Genomic DNA, 20,307 nt, shown 5'->3' with positions numbered 1-20,307 from the left:
ACATAAATTTTTATAAAATAATTCAATATTTGAGCATTTTCAATTTTACTATTATGAATTTCTTGGCTTCCTAGCTATTCTTTTTTGTTGTAGTGTATGTTAGATGTTTTCTTAGATTATTTTAAATAATAGCATTTAAAAAACAGTTTACATAACATTTTATAATTTTCAAGATAGCCATTCATGTAAAATTCTTTGATATTAATATATTGACTAGGAAAGGATATATATATCAATCGAAACACAAGCACATGTTGAATTGACTAATGAAAATTTTGAACCATTGTCTATGGAGCAAATACAATGATAATTGTAATTTAAAAAAAAATCATAACATATTATATTCTAATTTTAAAATTAAATAATTAATTAATATAAATTTATTATTTGACTTCTTCTATGTATAAAAATATTAATTAATTAATAAATAATATTTAAAGTCAATGGTACGTAGATAATTGTTTATTTTTGTTTGTTAATTAATTCAAATAATAAAAATGAGTTTCTTTAATATGAATTTGTTTTAAATCAAACAATGAACACATAGATATTGATTAAAGCCCCCAACCCCCATCCTATCAAAAGAGCTTAAGCTCTATTTTTAATTTTTCATACCATTACATTCTCATTGATTTTTGAGTCTATATTAATAATCTAAACTTATTTTTATTAGTTAGATAGTTTTATTATTTTCTTAATTTATTTTTTAGAGCAATAAATTATCTAATGATAATGATGGATGCATGCTTGTTAATAGATTGAAAATGGTACTTGATTATAAGAGTACGGAGAACAAATTACTAGAGGCCTTATTTATTTCTCTCATAATATTGGATCAATGGTAGAGATTAATTAAAAATATTAGTAAATGAGAAAATTTGAGAGGGGTAGGATCTATAATTAGCACTTAGATGGATGAGAGGAAATGACATAGAGGATGTAAATGTCTAGAGGGAATAAACAAAATATTAAGTTTGTATATTTCAGGTGAATCAAAAAATATTAATTTCATTTATTTTAAGTAGCAATCTTTTTTAACTCATATCAATGTGCAACTCTGCTAGTAATACAAATGGTTGAATTGCAACACAATGTGTAGAAACAAGCTAATTGCTATGCAGTCATTATTCTTTTGGGATGTTTTATTGACTTTCACTCTTAAAATTGTCAAAAAAATAAAAATAAATGAACAATTTAGATTAGTGCAACTGCTATTATCTATAAATTGAAAATAAATATGTTAAGTACATTTAATTTTTATTTTTATTTTTAATGGAGGGTGTGAGCCATTCAACTTCACCAATAGACCAAATTTGAATACTTAAATATTTCTAAGAAAATCTAAAATTATGAAAACAAGAATAATTTAGAATTTCTCACTATTTTAATAGGACAACTGCTATTTAGGAATTGAAAAGAAATCAAAAGTTAAAAATAAATAGTGACTATATATTGTTAATCATGACTAAGCTAGGTATTAACATGAAAGCATTATGTTTACCAAACAAATTTATTTCCTTTTAATTTATTATTATTATTATTACTATTTTATCTTCACTTTAAAAATTGCTAAAAATAAAAAACACTTCAGAGTGCTAAATATGATTTCACAAATTTATTTCCTTCCTTTTTTAACATTTTCTTTCTAATTTTTCCTTTAAAATTATAAATTATTATTTCTATTATTAATAGAAATTTAATATGCTGTATGAAAACTAACAGAAGCCGCCAGCTCTACAGGCAATAAATCGAATAGCAGCGGCATGAACCTGCCTTTAGTCTCACTCTAATTATCAAAATAAGCTAAACAACTCCAGAGGAGCACAATCACCGAGAGATTCAAACTTATTGACTGAGAGCCGAATAGATGATGTTCATCATGGTTCAAGAGGAGGACGAGAAAGAAAGAAGTTACGGAGCAGCTTCAACAGGGTATATCACAAGGTCTGCGTTTTTCCTCGACTTGATAATAAGTTCAGCATTTTTTCGGTCACTGTACTCTACCTGTCATGCTCATTCAATATGCAAGTTAGGGGATTTTAAAATATATATGACTGGAGACAGAAAACACAATATTGGGCCTATAATGCAGCATAAACACTGCCGAATTGGAAAATCGTGGCAATCTATCAAATATATGAAAAAGAATCAATAACTTACTCGCCATTTAGCCTCTTCGGGCGACCTTTCTGAAAAACAATGACTCAACAATTAGACTGGAAAATTGAGTACATACATGCCTCGCTGAATAATCTTCAATAACATCTTTTTTGCAATGCTGATCTTTATTCTCTTACAGATTCTTTTAGTTGTATTTCGTGCAATCTGTTATAGAAATAACTTACCAGAAAGCATATGTGCCATTTCTACGTCTCTCATTACTATGTAAGGGCTCCTCTTGATTCAAAGAAAAATTATTAAGAAAACTCTTGGAGGTTTCTCTGAGAAGGCCTAAAGAACTGGCCACTATTCTGATTATTTAGGGAAAAAATCAACAAAATGTGCAAGAAATTGTACATTCAACTAAATATAAGAAAACTTAGGTTAATTCAGTAACTTTACGGCGTCCATAAATTGAAGGAATACAGACATATATGAGATGACTTTCATAGGTTGCTTGATCAACACGCTCTACTTTTAGAAAATAGCGACAGATAGCTGCTACCAAAAATAGAACATCTGCTGAACCCCGACCATGTTGGATTCTTTACATAAAACCCGTTCTCAAACACTGGCTGCTATAATTATTTGACATGAAGAGAAATTTTTTTGATACAACTTTAACAGGGTGAGTATTGAATGCATGTGTTTTAAGTCCAATCCAATTTGCGAATAGGTTGTTAGAAGTTTATCAACATATGATGAGTGTTGATTCATGTCGTAGTAGAATTATAATCGAAAAACTCACGATTAGTCCTGAGTAATCATGTCTTGCCGCATTTGCTGTTCCGTTTCCCAATTTTTATTATATCTTTCTTGGTTTATTTTTAAGCTTACAGACGAAGATATTTATAGCAAAAGGCAGACTGAACGTTTTTCAATTAGGGCTGCATTTTAAATTTTTCAACTTTTAACTCTGAATAGTTTTTTTAGAAGTTAAAATTAGAATCAGAATGAAGGTTTTCCTTTTATTTATACACTACTGGGAGCTGTTAAAAAAGTTATATGCCCACCCTCTTTCTTAAAGAAATAATTTTTTGAAAAAAGTTCTAGACAATTTTTTATTATGTTAATTTTAATGTAAATCAAATAATCTTTTTTCTTTAGGAACAGCTCTATATTTTTTTTTTGCCTTTTAGCTCTCGCGCACATGCCTGCCTACATGCGTATACAACATCACATTGCAACTTAATGTGTTGTTTCTTTTAACCTACTCTAGCACCCTTAAAATAGTTAAACATGACATCCAGTTTTTTATCGTTGTTTATTTCTTCTCTGGTTTCTAATTATGCTTGCACAATAATCTCAATAATTTCTTCGTGATATGTTGATACATAAAATCATATATATATTACCATGGATTTTAAATAAGAAAAGAGAAGTCTTTGTGACCAGTTATAATTTTTCACCATGCGATGCATGAAAAATGGGTTTATCACTTACCAACTTAGCATACACTAGTGATCACTAGATTGGGCCCCTCTGCAAAGAATGAATGACACAGTAATACATCCATATGCCTATGAATATTATCTTGATCTGTCTGTGACTATATATATCTTGATCTCCTTACAGTATTGATCTGCTGTAATGATCGATTTGCTTGTAATATGAGTATCGATCTATATATGTTTTTCATATACAGTGAACTGTATATATTCTTTCATCACCTTATGTTCTTATTCTCAAACAATGAAGTGAAAATTTATTCTCATTGAAGAGGATGGTGCCTCTTCCTAAAGACGCATCTCAACCAATGAAAGGCCACCATTAGTTATGAAACAGTTTTAATAGACATTCGAATTGATACTATTGAACATTGTTAATTATTGCCTCAAGTGATGCGATGCATCAATTGAGACGATATACTAATAATTTCTGCTTCATCTTGTTGTGAGGGAATTAATTTCCCAACGCTAACATCAACATATGTTATCTATGTTGGCTTGAAGGAATCTGACCATTTCTACAATAACATTAACAAAAACCACCTGATTGGATGAACTCAGTTCTCAAGAGATACTATTATATTTCTTAGCGTTGTCACTTACACCTTTTGTTTGGTCAAAACTACAGCCTTGTGTGAACTGTAGTTCCAGCAAGTCAAGTCTGGCTATAATATATTTAAAGCCTAAGCTGCTTTGTAGTACAAACCAGTCAGCCTATTCTTGTCTTCCATTTCTTTGAGAGTGTCGAAGACTTTGTAATGTCCCTACGGCAGCCTTGGCCATACAACTCCCTTTGAAGTGCACTTACAACAGTTTGGCTGCACACCTTTTCTTTTACAACTCATTGCACAACCTCACAACTTGCACTCACATGTATGGCTCTCTCTTGCTCACGTATGACCCACGATATGTATTGAGTTTTGAGCCCAGAAAACAATGTTAAACAGCAATAAAGAATAGAACTAAAACAGATGCAAGATAGATACAAGAGACATGAATTATCCTAGGAAAACCCTTCTATAATGAAGTGAAAAACCAGCCACACAACAACAAATCACTTATTGATAATAAAATATTCAATACAATACCTATCACTTGATGCGATATATATAACATAAAGAGAGACTCTTCACATTCCAACCAAAGGCCTCTTCAATTTCCAAAACATAACTCTTTATTTTCAAATACAACTCTTTGTATTTCCATGCCTCAACACATGTTTTACGAAACGTCTTTATATTTAATATTAGAATTTATCATAAATGTCCTCTTCAGCTTGAAGTGACCATAATAGTAATAGCGCCCATATTTCTAGAGATAAAGATCTCTATCACAGCTACAATCTCCAACACTCAATCTTAGTGAGAGAGATCTTTAGCTGAATAGTCACACAAGGCTGCAACCAAAATGTCAATGATAAAAATATAATTACATAGATCTATAAATTTCATGGAACCAGTCAGCATGAAAACATAACCAACTTTCATCACAGACTCTCTCAGCCTGATGTTGTCATGGAATCTCTCAACATGACACTAAGAGAACAATATACTCATTATTAATAATCATGAAATCACTCAACATGATAGATGAAAATATTTATTCATAAGTAATAATCATAGAATCACTCAACATGAAACATTGAACTTTCATTACGGACTCACTCAACGTGATGCTGTCATGGAATCTCTCAATATGACAAACCTACAAGAATCACAATCACTTTTCATCACAAACTCAATCAATGTGATGCTATCATGAAATCTCTCAACATGACAAGTTAGTAAGGTTTACAACCAACATTTTATCATAGACTCTCTCAATGTGATACATTCATGGACTCTCTCAACATGACTTCCAATTCCCATCACAGAATCTCTCAATGTGATGACATCATGGACTCTCTCTACATGATGCTCACTATGAATCTCTCATAAGTGAAAGAGTTATCAGGTTGACCTTATAACTATCATCAATTTCACATGAATAAAGACTCATAACCAACAAGAAAGGAAATCACAGCTAAGACTCTTTTCCAACAAGAGCCTCAAATTATATGTTACCAGACATTAACATGTATAAGATTGACAAGGATTCCGTAAAAACTCCCTTTTAACTATCACAAGAAGATAGTTGATGAAGCCTCCTCCTGAGGCTAAAACATCTCCCTCTTATGTGTCATTGTTGTTACATCCCTCAATCAATAGAGATTAATTCAACATTAACTTATTATGTAGATCAAGAACTACTTTGATCAATGCAATAAGATCGTGATAGTATCCTCCCTCTGAACATCAAAGCAACGAACCCATTTCATAATTTGTTGCATCCTTTTTTCTATAACAAAGAGAGATATTAAAGGTTGATAAAATCAACTATAAAAGAAATCAATGTTATAACCATACACTATAATCAATACTCAAAATAAAATGCCTATCTCTTTGTAGTGTAGTCTTCTTTATCATAAGCTTGGCATCCAAAAGCCCAGAGTAATATTAAATGTCAAAATACTACAAAATCATGCAAAAACTAAAACTTATTTCCAGATTCTCGTGAATTCTTCTGCAGGTGTGTTTAAAGTTTAAACCAATCAAATGATCTCTGCTCTTTTGCCATTAGGAGAATTTCTTGTGAGAATTCACTAAAAGGCTAAGAAATCCCAAAGCCATCCATAGCCAATGAATATAAATCTTGGTGGGACGGGTATGAATTGCATCAGGCTGAGGGATATTCTGTAGACAATTTCCTTGATAGGATTGGGACCTTTCAAAACAACATGGTCAGAAGCCAGATTGTGGGTAGGGATTTTTCTTTTTATTTCTTCACAAACTTTTGCTTCTGTGAAAAACGCTTGAATGCCAATATAGAAGACAAAATCTATAACAACATCCGATAATGACTAGAGAATGCCTGCAATAATCATGCCCACAAGAACACTCTGCTAATGGAGTTCACAAAACATAAACTCCTGCCTTTCGATAGAAACAGGTTCTTACACAAATCATAGCATTAGACATAGTGAATGAAAATATTTCTCATGCTGCTACCAAACAATCAAGACTAGGCTTAAGCATACTCCTTTATTGTTGTTATCAAACTGGGCTCTCATACCATGTTGAGTGTTGAGTTTTGAGCCTAGAAAACAATGATAAACAACAATAAAGAATAGAACTAAAACAAATGCAAGATAGATACAAGAGACACACAAATTATCTTGGGAAAATCCTTCTAGAATGAAGGAAAAACCTAGCCACACAACAAAAAATCATTTTATTGATAATAAAATATTCAAGTATACAATGCCTATCACTTGATGTGATACATATAACATAAAGAGAGACTATTCACATTCCAACCGAAGGTCTTTTCAATTTTCAAAACATAACTCTTTATTTTCAAATACAACTCTTCGTATTTTCATGCCTTAATGCAAGTTGTATGACACATCTTTATATTTAATATTACATTTTATCATAAATGTCCTCGTCAGCTAGAGGTGATCATAACGATAATAATGCCCATATTTTTAGAGATAAAAATCTCTTTTGCAGCTACAGTATCCAACAATATGTGCCCTCCACATGATCCTTGATGTACGATTCACACTTGTTGTACAATCCTGACTATACAATCAAAACTTTCACTTGATTATCCTTTGCTCTCCTATACGGTCTTAGTTAGTGTCATACAAAGATTTTGTTCTTCTTTACGATCTACTCTAGTTTATCATCGCACACTCCAACTGTGCAGTGTATGACATTGTCGATTAGAGAGTGATGAAGTATTATCAATATTTGGATAATGCGAATGAGGCTAGAGGAAAGTACTCCAATAAGGGCAGGAATTCCCTGGAGTAAAGACATGTGTTCAACAGGAAATATCATAAATTTGGACCAACAACTAGTATAGGGCGAGGAGTAACTCTCACCAAAATTACGAATATAGAATTAGGAAGATCTTGGATCTCCAAAACTGCAACAGGCTAAACTCCAAGTGGAATTTGCAAATACAAAGAAAATATAAAATTCATCATACCTACAACTATGCCAAACTCATTCTTATAAATGGGATCCAAGAAACTTCTCCAAGGGTTACAAATGGGTTGACACGACATAAAATCTGACTAATAAAATAAATAGGCCAAAAAGATATTATTAAATTTAGGGCCATCCAAACAAATAATATTTAATTATATTATTTACTTATGTTAGGGACATTATAGTCCTCCCAACCCAAGAATTCCTTGCCCCCAAGCAATTGTTGACTCAATGCTCCAAGATTTGTTTGCTTTCCTAGGTGGCATCTCCAACCGATAGATCTATCTAATGAACTAGATAGTCCTTGATGATGTACAATCTCATCTTTTTCTCTCTGACATTGATGATCTTTGTGGGCTTCAGAATAAGTTTTCCTTCTTCGTCCATAGGTGGAAGTACCTCAAAAAGTGTGACAAGTTGTTTGACTACCTTTTTTAAAGCATGAAACAAGAAAGACATTGTGAAGCCAACTTCCCTCAGGAAGCTCCTATTTGTAGGAAAATTCACCCACCCTACAAACCACTTTGTAGGGTCCATAGAAGCATGACCTCGACTTCTCAACACCCCTTTTCTTTAGGGAAGATTGTTTGTATGGTTGTAGACAAAGGTGAGCCAAATCTCCTACCTCAAAACTCTGCTCTAAATTGTGTCGGTCGACATATATCTTCTATTGTTTTGAGCCCTCTATAGATTGTTCTTGAGAGCCATTAGGATATCCAAACTTTCTTGTAGCCAGTATTTGGCTCTCAATGCAAGACTGTCGCCTAATGCCAGAACCACAAATGATGAAGGCTCATAACCATAGAGTGCCTTGAAGGGCAATATACCTATTGACATGTAATAGGTAGTGTTGTTACAATATTCTGCTAAGTACAACCAAAGAACCCATGCCTTCTGTTGTACTCAAATGTAGTTCTCGAGGAACCCTTGGGCCATTTTTTCACAATCTCCATCTGACCATCTGTCTGTAGGTGGTAGCTTATACTTGGTGACAACTCCATTTTTACCAATCGAAACAACTCCATCCAAAAAGTATTGAGGAAATGATTGTCCCTGTCAATGACTATGTTTCGTAGAATGCCATGTAAGTGGAACACATCCCAGGAAAACAACTTGACCACTTGAGCTGCGTAGCATCCTATGGGAATGACAAAAAAATGGGCATATTTGGTCAAATGGTGCACCTTACAATAAATCTAATCTCTCCTTTGCACTCTCAAAAGCCCAATGGTAAAATCCATCAAAATGCTCTCCTATTTTTGGTCAGGTATTTGCAAGGGTTGTAATAACTCTGTAGGCAAGGTATTCTCGTAGTTATTCTATTGGCAAGTGGAGCACACCTGTATGTACTATAAGACATTGTCCTTCAATCCCTTCCAAGTGAACCTCTCTTGAACTTGCCTATATGTCTTTAAGGTTTTTTGGGTGTCCTGCGAGAGGTGAGTAATGAACTTCCCTTGGAATGTTCTCTATCATTAATTCAGGTTCCAAATAAATTTTGTGCTTGTAGTAGATAATGTTGTCAACCACCTTGTACCTCCCATCCTGTATTTGCCCATCCTTCAGTTTGAAAGAATCCTTGGAGTACTCAACAATTAGGCATGCCTTCCAATTTGCCAAGATTTGTGATAGTGAACATATGGTAGGTCTTCTTGACAGAGTGTTGACTAACACCTTATTCTTTCCCTTCATGTACTCAATATCAAAATTATATGCTTGGATTTCGCTCACCCATTTTTTGTTGTCCCTTGTTTGAAACCTTCTTCTCCAAGAAATATCTCAGATTGTTGTGGTTTGCCCACACTACAAAGTTTGCTCCAATGAGGTACTGCTGAAACCTTACAAGCACATGCATGATGGAGAGCATCTCCTTGTCATAAATGGAGTGCACCCATCTGCTCTCGAGAGCTTCCGACTCTCAAACCCGATGGGGTGACAGTCTTGCAGTAACACTGCTCCAAGATTTTACACTTCAGGGCAAAGGGCCGAGTGAAGTCTAGTAACACCAGTACTAGTCACATACTCATGACTTCCTTCAACTTGCCGCATATGTGCTACACCTTCTCATCCCAATGGAAGGATCCCTTCATCAAATCCATTAGTGGTGCACCCAGTTGTGAAAATCGCTTCACAAACCTTTTGTAATAATTGCAAAATCCAAAGAACACACACAACTTTGAGAGGATCTTGGTGCAAGATTTTCTAGAATTGCATGAATCTTCTCCTGGTGAACCTATATGCCTTGGGCACTGATGATGTGACCCAAGTACAATATCCTTGTCATCCCAAACTTGCATTTGGACCTATTGGCAAACAATTATTGTGACTCCATGATCCCTAATACTTCATCCAAAAGGTTTAGATGTTCCTCCCAAGTATAATTGTAAAAGTGTATGTCATCGAAGAACACCAACAAAAACTTGCACAATTGCATATTGAAGATGTGGTTCACGCAAGACTAGAAAGTGGTTGGAGCATTGGTCAACCCAAACAACATGAATAAGAACTTGCAGTGACTGTAGTGGCAACAAAAAGTTGTCTTCTTGACATCTTGCACCCTCATGTACTTTGGTGGTAGTTGGAGTGAAGATCAACTTTGGAGAAATAGACTACAACATGCAATTCATCGAACAACTTATCGATACTAGGAACAATATATCAATTTTGATAGTCATCTTGTTCAATGCATGGTAGTTTACACACATCTTGAGAGACTCGTCCTTCTTCACCAATACCAAAGAAGATGTCAAGGGGCTAGAGTTGGGCCTGATCCATCTGTTATCAAGGAATTCTTGGATCATCTTCTCTATCTTTTCTTTGAACTTATTCCTATTGCGATAGGGTGTCGTGATATGAAGTTTGTCTTTTTCCTGCAACTTGATGGTGTGCTCAAAGCCTCGATGTGGGGTTACTGGGTGAAGTATCAATGAAGAGCAAACTGCACTTATCCAATACCACATGAAGCTCTTCATACTGGTAGTAAGTTTGTTGCCCCCTCACAAATTTCGTTGAGACCAAGTAGTGTGCCACCCAAATGACGTCATCGTGTCTAAAAATTGCTTTGATCCGTTTTGCTGAAATTTCCCTTGAGCCCCATTTGACATTCCTCTCAAAACCACCTTCTTGCCATCCACCTCAATTGAGAATTCCATCCTTTAAAGCTTTGTGTGTACAGTCTGAGGGTCTCCATCATTGAATGCCTAATATGGCATCCATGTCATCTAGAGCTACCACAAAGAAATCATCTATCACTATGTATTTTCCCATAGTGATGCTTAGTGGTGGAACCAAGTGAGTGCATGACAAAAGATTTCCTTTTGCCACCTTGACTTTGAACCTTTCATGTTCTTCTATACACAAACCCCTTTAGGTAACAAGTGATGAGTTGATGAAGATGAGTGAGGCCCTATTGTTGGGATGCCACCTAGTGTTGCAATGACCCTCTCCTCAACAATTCTCTCTGCTTGATTTATTTCTTTGGTAGCCCCCTCTTTTTGTTGCTCAAAATCCACATTCTTCTTATCGTCAGATGCTACCTTAATGTAGTGGATCTTTCCCTTGCCTAAGCATTGGTGCCTTGGTTCCCACGGCTCCATTGAGGTGTAGCAGAGTTTCCTCCTACCAAGCTCTTGTTTAATGGCCTCATCCAATTACGGTTTCTTCGAATATGGTTTGTTGTCTTTCTCCTTCGAATCAAGGGAAGGTTTGGCATGCTAGTAATTCCTAGAAGAACAAAATGCGATTTCTATGTGATGTGCCTTCTTGATCGCTGTCATGAGTGTGTTGAGGTTGAAACCTTTGAACTAACCCTTCAAGGGTAATATCAATCCATCCATGAACAACATGAACAATCTACTCTCCGAAATGTCTATAGACAACAAAGTCTGGAATTTTGTGACAATTGTCCACTGGTCCCATTTGCCTTAGTTGTGTGAACTGCTTGAAGTTGAGCTCTAGATCCTTTCTATCAAAGTGGTCTATAAGCCTCTCTGTGAAGTTGGCATATGAAGTGACTCAATCATGACCGAGGGTGACTATCCCATGGTGCCACCATCATGAGAAACGCCTTCCAGGTGAAGTGCTACAAAGTTGATTGCCTCTCCTTCAGGCTTTGGGTTGAGATGGAAGTAAGTATCTGCTTTCTGTACACGCGCTTGTGCTGATTTTTGCCTAGACCCATCAAAGGATGATAAATTTATCTTGCCAATCTTTCGCTTGATATCATCGTTGTAATGGCCATGTCTCTTAGAATGCCTCATTCGTAAGTCCACCTAATCTTTGAAGGGTATTTCCACTCCAAATCTAACATCAAACCAAATTTAGCTTGAATTGATCTTGCATTTCCAAGTATGTAGGCTCTTACTCGTCATGTTGTTCAACTCCTTGACAAAAGGTCGACATCATAGGGCGTGTGTGGGAATGCTCTATTTGAGGCCTCTCATTGACAAAATTATGACTGTGCCCATTATGTCCTCCATTCGTTTTTTCTACTGAAAAATGTAGAAGGGTTTTGCCAATTTGTTGTCCCTTTGCCTAGGTCTCACCAAGTTGTTATCTATAAACCAAAGTTTCTCCACTAAGTTGTTTTCTTGTTAGCTACCGTAGCAGTGTCATCATCTCGATGCTTGATTCCCCCATTATGTTTGTTGATTGGGATCTTGCTCGTATCCAATGTTACCTAACAGGCTGGCAAGACCACCAACTCTAATAGCACTGTAATGGCCCTACAATAGCCTTGGTCATATGACTCCCACTGAACTACGTTGTTTGTAGTTTGGCAATACACATTTGTTGTCCAACTCATCATGTAACCTCGCAACATGACCCACACGTATGGCTCAAATATGATCCACGATATGTATCCTCCATCTTGTCCTTGATGTACAATTCACACTTGGCGTATGGTCTTAACCATACCGTCAAGACCTCTATATGGTTGTCCCTCTCTCTTCCATACAATCGTGGTTTCTGTCATAGAAAGATATTGTTCTTCCCAACGGACTTGTGTACGACCTACTCTAGTCTATTGGCCCACACTTTAGTCATATAACCTCGCAACTTGCACCCACACATATGGCTCATGTATGATCCATGATATGTATCCTCCCTCTTGTCCTTGATGTACAATTCACACTTGGCATATGGTCTTGACGATATGGTCAAAACTTCTGCATGGTTGTCCCTCTCTCTCCCTTATAGTCGTGGTTTGTTTCATAGAAAGATATTCTTCTTCCCTATAGGCTTGTGTATGATCTACTCTGGTTTATCGGCCCACACTCTAGTCATGTAGTCTACAGTATTGTCAACATAGGTAAAGACGAAGTATCATTAATGTTTGGAGAATGTGAATATGATGCTAGATGCAAGAGTACTCCAATAGAGGAAGGCATGACCCATGACAAAGAATTGCATTCATATTATGGAGATATTATTCAAATTTCAAAGATGTGTCTTGAACTGGAAATATCATAAATTTGGATTGACATACAGAATAGGGTGAGGAGTGACTCCCACTAAAATTGTGAATATAGAATAGGGAGGATCTTGCACCTCCAAAACTGCAAAAGGCTAAACTTCATGTGGAATTCATTGGCCTTATAAATGGGCTCAAGGATACTTCTAAAAGGGTTACAAATGGGCCGACACGACAAAACATCTAACTAATAAAATAAGGAATAAAATTGGGGCCATACAGACAAATAATATTTAATTATGTTAGGGACATTACAAACTCGAAAACTTCCATGATATAGTCGTGAGCTTTCATATTCCAGCTCTTATTAAAATTTCAATCATAATAATATTGTCACCGTAAGGGAAATGAACAAAATAACAATAATCACAGCTTTCTAGAAATCATGAGAACACAAAAGAATGTTATGGTACCACGGGAAATCGTAAGATGTTTTGAGATTCTACTCTGTAGGGTTATAGTGAATAACGATCCTTGTTCACATCCATGTTTTTATATTCACTCAAATATTTTTGGGAATTGACATTCGTTTGACAGCTTTTGTTATGACTTCTTTTTCAGATTAAGGAAATTATTTAATAATTTAATTTCAATTGCTGGAAAATTAACTTCAATTTTATTAAAAAATAATTTTTATTATATTATTAAGTACCTTAAAGTGCTCTTAAACGAGAGCCTAATTTGATGTCACTAGGACAACAGGAAAAATTGTAATTAAAATGTTTTAAAACTATGTTATTGGGTTCGAGGGTTTTGTGGTTAGGTCTGGATCTTGTTCAAACTAGGCCTTCACTTGCAAGTAAATAGTAGACCAAAATTTGTGGTAACATTTTCAATCGGGAATAAATACAAAAAACCATCTTTTCCATGGGAGAATGGTCGTTGTGATGTCCCCGTTTCTTGATTAGGTTCGAAAGCTATAACTTGCAACCATTTGTTAGTACAATATTGAAAATTGTATGTAAAACATATAAACAACATTAGATTTAAGTAAATATTGATCTAAATGCTACCCAGGCTACCCTTCCTAATCCTTTGGGAGAGATCCTTTCTTCAATCACCTAACCCTCTGGTGAGAACTACGTCTCAATTAGGTAATTGTCATAGAAATAGCTTCTCCCTTAGGCCTCTTCGGGATCTTTGGTAACATTACTTGGTAGAGATCCCACCTCTACCAAGTCTCTTATCTTTGACATATGCATATGTTTGACCACTACACTATATTTTGTCTCTAGAGATTCTCTACAAATCTCTCTCTGCGTTCCAACTTGGGATCCCGACATTCAACTAAGAATGCCCTCTAGACTCTCAGTTCTCTTTATGAGAAACTTGACATTCATAATTGGATGCCCTCTACCAAGATTAACTTGGTCTCTATAAGGACTATAACATTCTCTTATGTATAATTGGTATACATTCTCCACACTTGATTTGTTATATATATAAAATTACATACTTCTAATTCCCCTCAAAGTCTGCAACTATGTATGCCTGTTCACTGTATACAGTCCTCTCTCTTTAGATATTAATTATCCACTATGTGGCTTACTACAACATATCTTGTAGGTGTGAATTTGGTCGTTGTAGTCCTCTTCTCATATATCTTTTGTCACTTAGTCGAAGTATATGTTTGGCTACCATTCAGATCTTACTACTTCTTAGACACTGCCTTAGTCCTTATCAATGTTCCTTCCTTCCTAAATTGGTGCTTGCTCCTCCAAATACCATGCAATGTTTGGAATAATTCTGATGCCAGGTCTTTTGTTGTTGCTTAACTTTATTTCACTTGCTCCTTAACACACACACACGCACACCCACACACACACACATATCTGTTCTGTGATCACCATTCTGTTTTATCTGAGTATGCTTTAATGGTAATAGTTGTATCTTATCTGTATATCTATATAGTTGTGCTCCATATCCTTCCCTTCTTGTCTTTCCTTTCCATGATTTTTGCCGTCATTTGGATCTGTTAACTGTATCAAGATGCTGCTCACTTCCACATTCCCTCGTCATCTTTTATCATGTTCAACGATGAATTCACATATTCAGATATGCTTCCTGTACCATGCAGCCCTATTTGTGATTTTCCAGATGTGTTTCGAATGGCAATTTGCAGCTATATTTGTAAGTGTTAATGCAATCATAGTGCAGTTTCAAAGCCATACTTGATTGTATGCCCTTTCTTGCATTAATGGGTCTTACACCACAGTAGAGTGAGAATCTACGTCGTCACATATGATACCCTTCTCGATGTTTCTACTTACTGTACTTGTCTTTCATGTGAGATGAATTGAGGATTGATATGGCTCCTGTGGGGTATAACTCTGCCACTTATGAATTTGTATTTTGACTACTTTCTGTTCTCCATTCATGCCTTCTACATTGGGCTCTATTGTTTTCCACGTTGGCAGCTACGCATTCTTGTCTCTTCTATGCTTTTAATGTTTGATCCTTATGATATTTGGTTGTTTGCCTTAGGTTTCCATCAATATCTTTCTATTCTCCCCCACTCTCTCCTCTTTTACCATCCTTGTTATATACATGGCCTGAACTTGTTCGTGTCCCTTCATCGAGGGGATATGACTCTTTGATTGTTATATTATATACTAAATGTTAGTTAAATTATATTGAGTATCTATGAAATGTAATATTATTATTCAATAATTCAATATTATCCATTATGCTTATTTCATGTCATATATATATATATAAAGTATCTTATAATTATCATAGTCTCTTACAAATAACTTTGTTATATTATAATTATTGTCTCTTATGATTTTGAAGTGTTTATATATTTTTATTCTGACTATTATGATTAAATTCCATCATTAGGGGGATATTACAGCCGTTTAATTGGACAAATACAAATAGGTATTGGGCCACTCACTTATAAGGGTTTGGATCAGGTTTTTCATAACTGCTTTCATGGAATCAACATATAAAACTAGGGATAATGCGAGAACACATTGTAGTTCAAAAGGTTGATCTCTATCTTGACTCTGCAATACCATGATTTCCAAACTGTATACAAGGGTCTCTTGTGTCTGTCGTGAAAGTGCTAACTTCCGAGTTTCCAATAGACAATGAAGTTTATAATCAAAATGTTAGTGAGTAATTATTAAGTTGAGATGCATTTTACTTTATTGGCAATATACTACATAAGCTAATTTACTTTATCGATTAAAATATATGCCATCTCAGTTTTAATTTTATAAATATATATAAATTTGAAATTATATACTATATTTTTTTATTAATAATAAATAATATATTTGACTATTGTTTTTATTAATATAATGTATTTTCAAAGTTATTAGGGGACTATATATATATATATATATATATATATATATAGGATTTTTAACGTTTTTGCACTAAAGAACCCAAATGAACCTAAACTCCATTACAAAATTTTGTTGTATTCTAGAACTGATTTCTCCAACCCATATTTGAACCTGAACCGACAACTTAGTTTTTCGAAGTAAATAAATTCTAGAAATTTCTTCTTGGAGGCTAAAAATAGAAAACAAACAATTACAAGAGAACCCATCATGAAAATCAGTCCATCATGAACCCATCACTCCATCATTTATTAAAAACCCTTTTATTACAGATTGAGCATCAGTATTCATATTTTGGCCAGAGGACAAAATCCCTCCTGGTAATGAAAGCAAAGGGTGAAAGCCCTCTTGGTCTCAAGTTTGGATTTGGGGACAAAATCCATAGAGGTCATTTCATTCAAAGATTGCAATTGTGTGAAAAATCAGATTCAAAATCTTCTTGAAGATTTACAAAGTTTTCCCAGAAATGTATAGGACATTCAAATTTCAATTGGTTTGTGGAAGTTTCTTAAGTTTGTAGGCTTTTCAATATTTTAATGTGAAGATCGGTTTTGTTATTTTCTAACTTATCTATTTAAGCTATAGTGAAAATTTTATTAATATTGATGAATACAATTTGAAGAAATTTATTATTCTAACTTGGTTGTACGACTTACGGTGTGACCATTTCATTTTTATTTGAATTAAAGTGTCATGACTCATAGCATTTATCATTGTTGTACTATAAAAATATATGATTTCTTTGTTCAAATATTTGAGCATCTAGTGTGAAAAATGAAGGCTGGTCAAAAGCTTCGATATATCTAATTCCTTACTTTTGGTTCCTTATGGATGCTAGAATGGTTTTATTATATTTAACTGACCCTATCGTGGAATATGAGCCTTTGCGATGTGTTGCATGCAAGAAATATAGCTTACTAAATCCACCCAAACACTATTCTAAGCATAAAACTTGATTTTATATTCAAATATCAAAGCACTTTTTCATTGCTTGAATGCTAGTTACGTAGTTGATCACTTCAAAGTTCATACCTGGCTGATCATTAATACCACGAGAAATTGGAATAACCAAAAAAGACGTTGATAAGTTTGGAACTATATGGAATGGAAAAGTAGTACGTTTAACTTGAGTTTTACATGTCATCGGGAAAATAGATGCATAATGGAATTGAGAATGAGTCCTTGCTCCAAAAACTGGCCTTCCTTCCCATTCATTTTGTGTCTATCATATAGCCTTCCAAAATTTTGCTAAGACTTATATACAGAAAAAAAAGTGATGTACTCCTTTTGTTTCTTCAAGTCTACCATGTCTTGCTGGTACACTAGAGGAGATGAGTTACTCTCATATATACCATTTTTATTGTGAAAGTTGTGCTATCTAAGTTATTAAGACACATGAAATTTCCACAGTCCACTTAAGTGAACGAGAGTGCTTATGGCAATTATTATTTGAATGATTTTGCATCAAAAACACCCAGATAGTTATTATCAGAAGCACTTATATTCACAAGGTTATTTGAATAAAGAGAGCTTATGGTAATAAGTTAATAACTATTTGGATGATTTGCATAGAAAATAAATCCAGATAGTTAGTATCAGAAGCACTTTCATTCACAGGATTTTTTGAATTCTTAATATATACCATTCATAATTAATTCACATGATGAATTCAATTACTATTCAATCAAGAATTACTGTCTAGTATGAGTGTATCATTAAAATTTGTTTCAAAACTTAATTCCTTCTTTTACTATGTAGTGTTGAGAAGAAAGAGAGTTGAATAATACTTATTTCTAATATATGCCTCTTCTCAACCCTCCTCATAGCTAGATCAATATCGATATCCAAAAACCTGTATCCATAAAATATGCATCAATAGTTATAAGCATGAAAACCTAAAAGATTATGTATTAATTGCCCAATTATGATAAATTAAGAAATACCATCGCTCGTCAAAGATGGAAGCTACTTCTCTCCAACACCCATCTTCTAAAAGCAAGTAATTTCCTTCCACTATCACTAATTTATGTCTGGCAACAAGAAAGAGACAATATCAAATTTTGTTCATTAAAATATTATACGATTGAATGCAAACAAAAGAGTCTATAATTAAACCCTTCTAAACTTTATTTGATGGATACTATATTGGATGAAAAGAGCTAGATATGGACGAGATTAGTTGCTGAAAAGCTATTGCATGTTCATGCTGCTTGTATGGCAACAACAAAGAAAAAAAGTTTAAATAGATTTTGAACCAGGCATTTCTCGAAATGTAGAAAATCTGGCTAAGATTACAAATCACAAATAATAATATTAACAAGGATCTAACATTATGAACTAATTCAAAATAAAATAAAATTATGAACTAATCACAAGTAACACTATTGATGTCATGATAAAAATATATTCCTTTGCTTAATAATCCTACACCTAATAAGATATCTTGGGATTACGAAATACTCTGAGAGAAAACGATATATAAATAATAATGATCAAGATAGGCAAGATGTTCATTCTTCAAGGTAATCTGTCATAGGTAGGTCATCTAGTGCCATTGTTGCAAACTATTCTTGAAGCATCCTAGAATATAAATCATACTAAAAAATATTGTATGAAACTAATCACTAAAATTACAATGTATAAAAAAACTAATAGTTGAAGTTTAATTAGCAATTGTTGAGACAAAATGGTATAGGTGTGCCGTAAAAACACTTCTTGTTACATCCCAATTTTTGACCTAATTTAAAATATAGCCGTTGAGGTTCACATGAAGTCAATTGGCAATTTAATTTGTTATAATCTTGCAAAATGGTAAGATGGTTAGTTGTTATAATTTCAAATGAAGATAACAAGTTAGTTGATCAATTATCATGAATTCATGGAAATTGAGAAGATGGTTAATTGTTATGATTATTTATGATTAAATAATTTATTATGATAATAGAATTCAATTACGGAGAATTTCCTTGCAGGAAACACATCGAAGGGGTGGAAGCATTGTCAAAAAAGAATTAGGCATAGGAGCATCACCATCACTGGGTAGATGGGTTGAGAACCTAGTGACTTGAAACAAGAATACATCTGTGGGACCCACATGAGCTATTTAAATAAATAAATTGAGAAATGTAAAATAATTGAGTTAAAATATAAAACATACTTCAAAGGATTTTTGATCTTTCATCATATTATTTTAATAAATATTTGTATACATGCATATAAATATAAATAATGATTTGGCACTATCATATTTTACTAATTTAATAAAGTGATGTTTACATGTACATATATAAATATAAGATTATAATAATATTCAAAATATAACAACATTTGAATTATAATCTTTCCAACTTTATCTTCCAACCTTGTATTTATTTTTCCCTCTTTTTTTTTAATCGAATTAAACACTTGGGAATTCAAATGGCTTATAATCTTTGAAAAAAAAAGGAGGGAGCCAAGAGTTTTCTTTAAACCTTTTTATATTATGAGTTGAGAGGGAGGCAAGGATATATATTATTTTCTGACTTCTTTTATTCACCGGAGATATATCTTCATGCATACCCGACTTCATTTATTAGTCACGAAAATAATCTTTCAACTGGTGGAAGCCAAGAAGGCACAGTTCTTCATTGTAGCCGAAGCCGAGGTTGAAGTCCGACACCTTTTTATTAACTCGTCTGCCTTGCCATGGATATATATTATTTTTTCCAATATAGCATAGCGTGAACTTTTCAATCTTTACTGCGTTTCCTTAATCTTTTTGTCATCTCCGGCACTCGTTTTCATGCAATCCAATGAGTCGAAGTCCCATTTTCTCTTCTAGTCTAAGCAACCATGTTTCA

At 34.0% G+C, this 20,307-nt stretch overlaps 1 protein-coding gene across 7 annotated transcripts in view; it reads right to left on the bottom strand.

The window, feature by feature from the left end:
• Positions 1 to 1,605: 1,605 nt before the first annotated feature.
• LOC149534828 (P-loop containing nucleoside triphosphate hydrolases superfamily protein) overlaps positions 1,606 to 20,307 on the bottom strand; it is a 167,851-nt gene continuing 149,149 nt past the window's right edge. For 6 of the 7 annotated variants that reach the window (XR_016356738.1, XR_016356739.1, XM_089803359.1 and 3 more), the window contains 4 exons: positions 18,412 to 18,498; positions 18,256 to 18,320; positions 2,161 to 2,189; positions 1,606 to 2,004 (listed from right to left, as the gene is read on the bottom strand). Coding sequence is in view for 4 of the 7 variants with exons in the window: in XM_089803359.1 (XP_089659485.1) it covers positions 1,912 to 2,004; positions 2,161 to 2,189; positions 18,256 to 18,320; positions 18,412 to 18,498 (274 nt within the window). In the remaining 3 variants the exon portion in view is untranslated. Of the gene's footprint in view, positions 2,005 to 2,160; positions 2,190 to 18,255; positions 18,321 to 18,411; positions 18,499 to 20,307 lie in introns of those variants that run through there. The other variant, XR_016356737.1, reaches the window with a different exon arrangement.

Source organism: Cupressus sempervirens, chromosome 10, assembly GCF_028749045.1.
Source record: "Cupressus sempervirens isolate cs-2001-9-10 chromosome 10, ASM2874904v1, whole genome shotgun sequence".
NCBI classification, from domain to species: Eukaryota; Viridiplantae; Streptophyta; class Pinopsida; order Cupressales; family Cupressaceae; genus Cupressus; species Cupressus sempervirens.
This window is presented reverse-complemented; position numbering and strand designations above follow the sequence as displayed.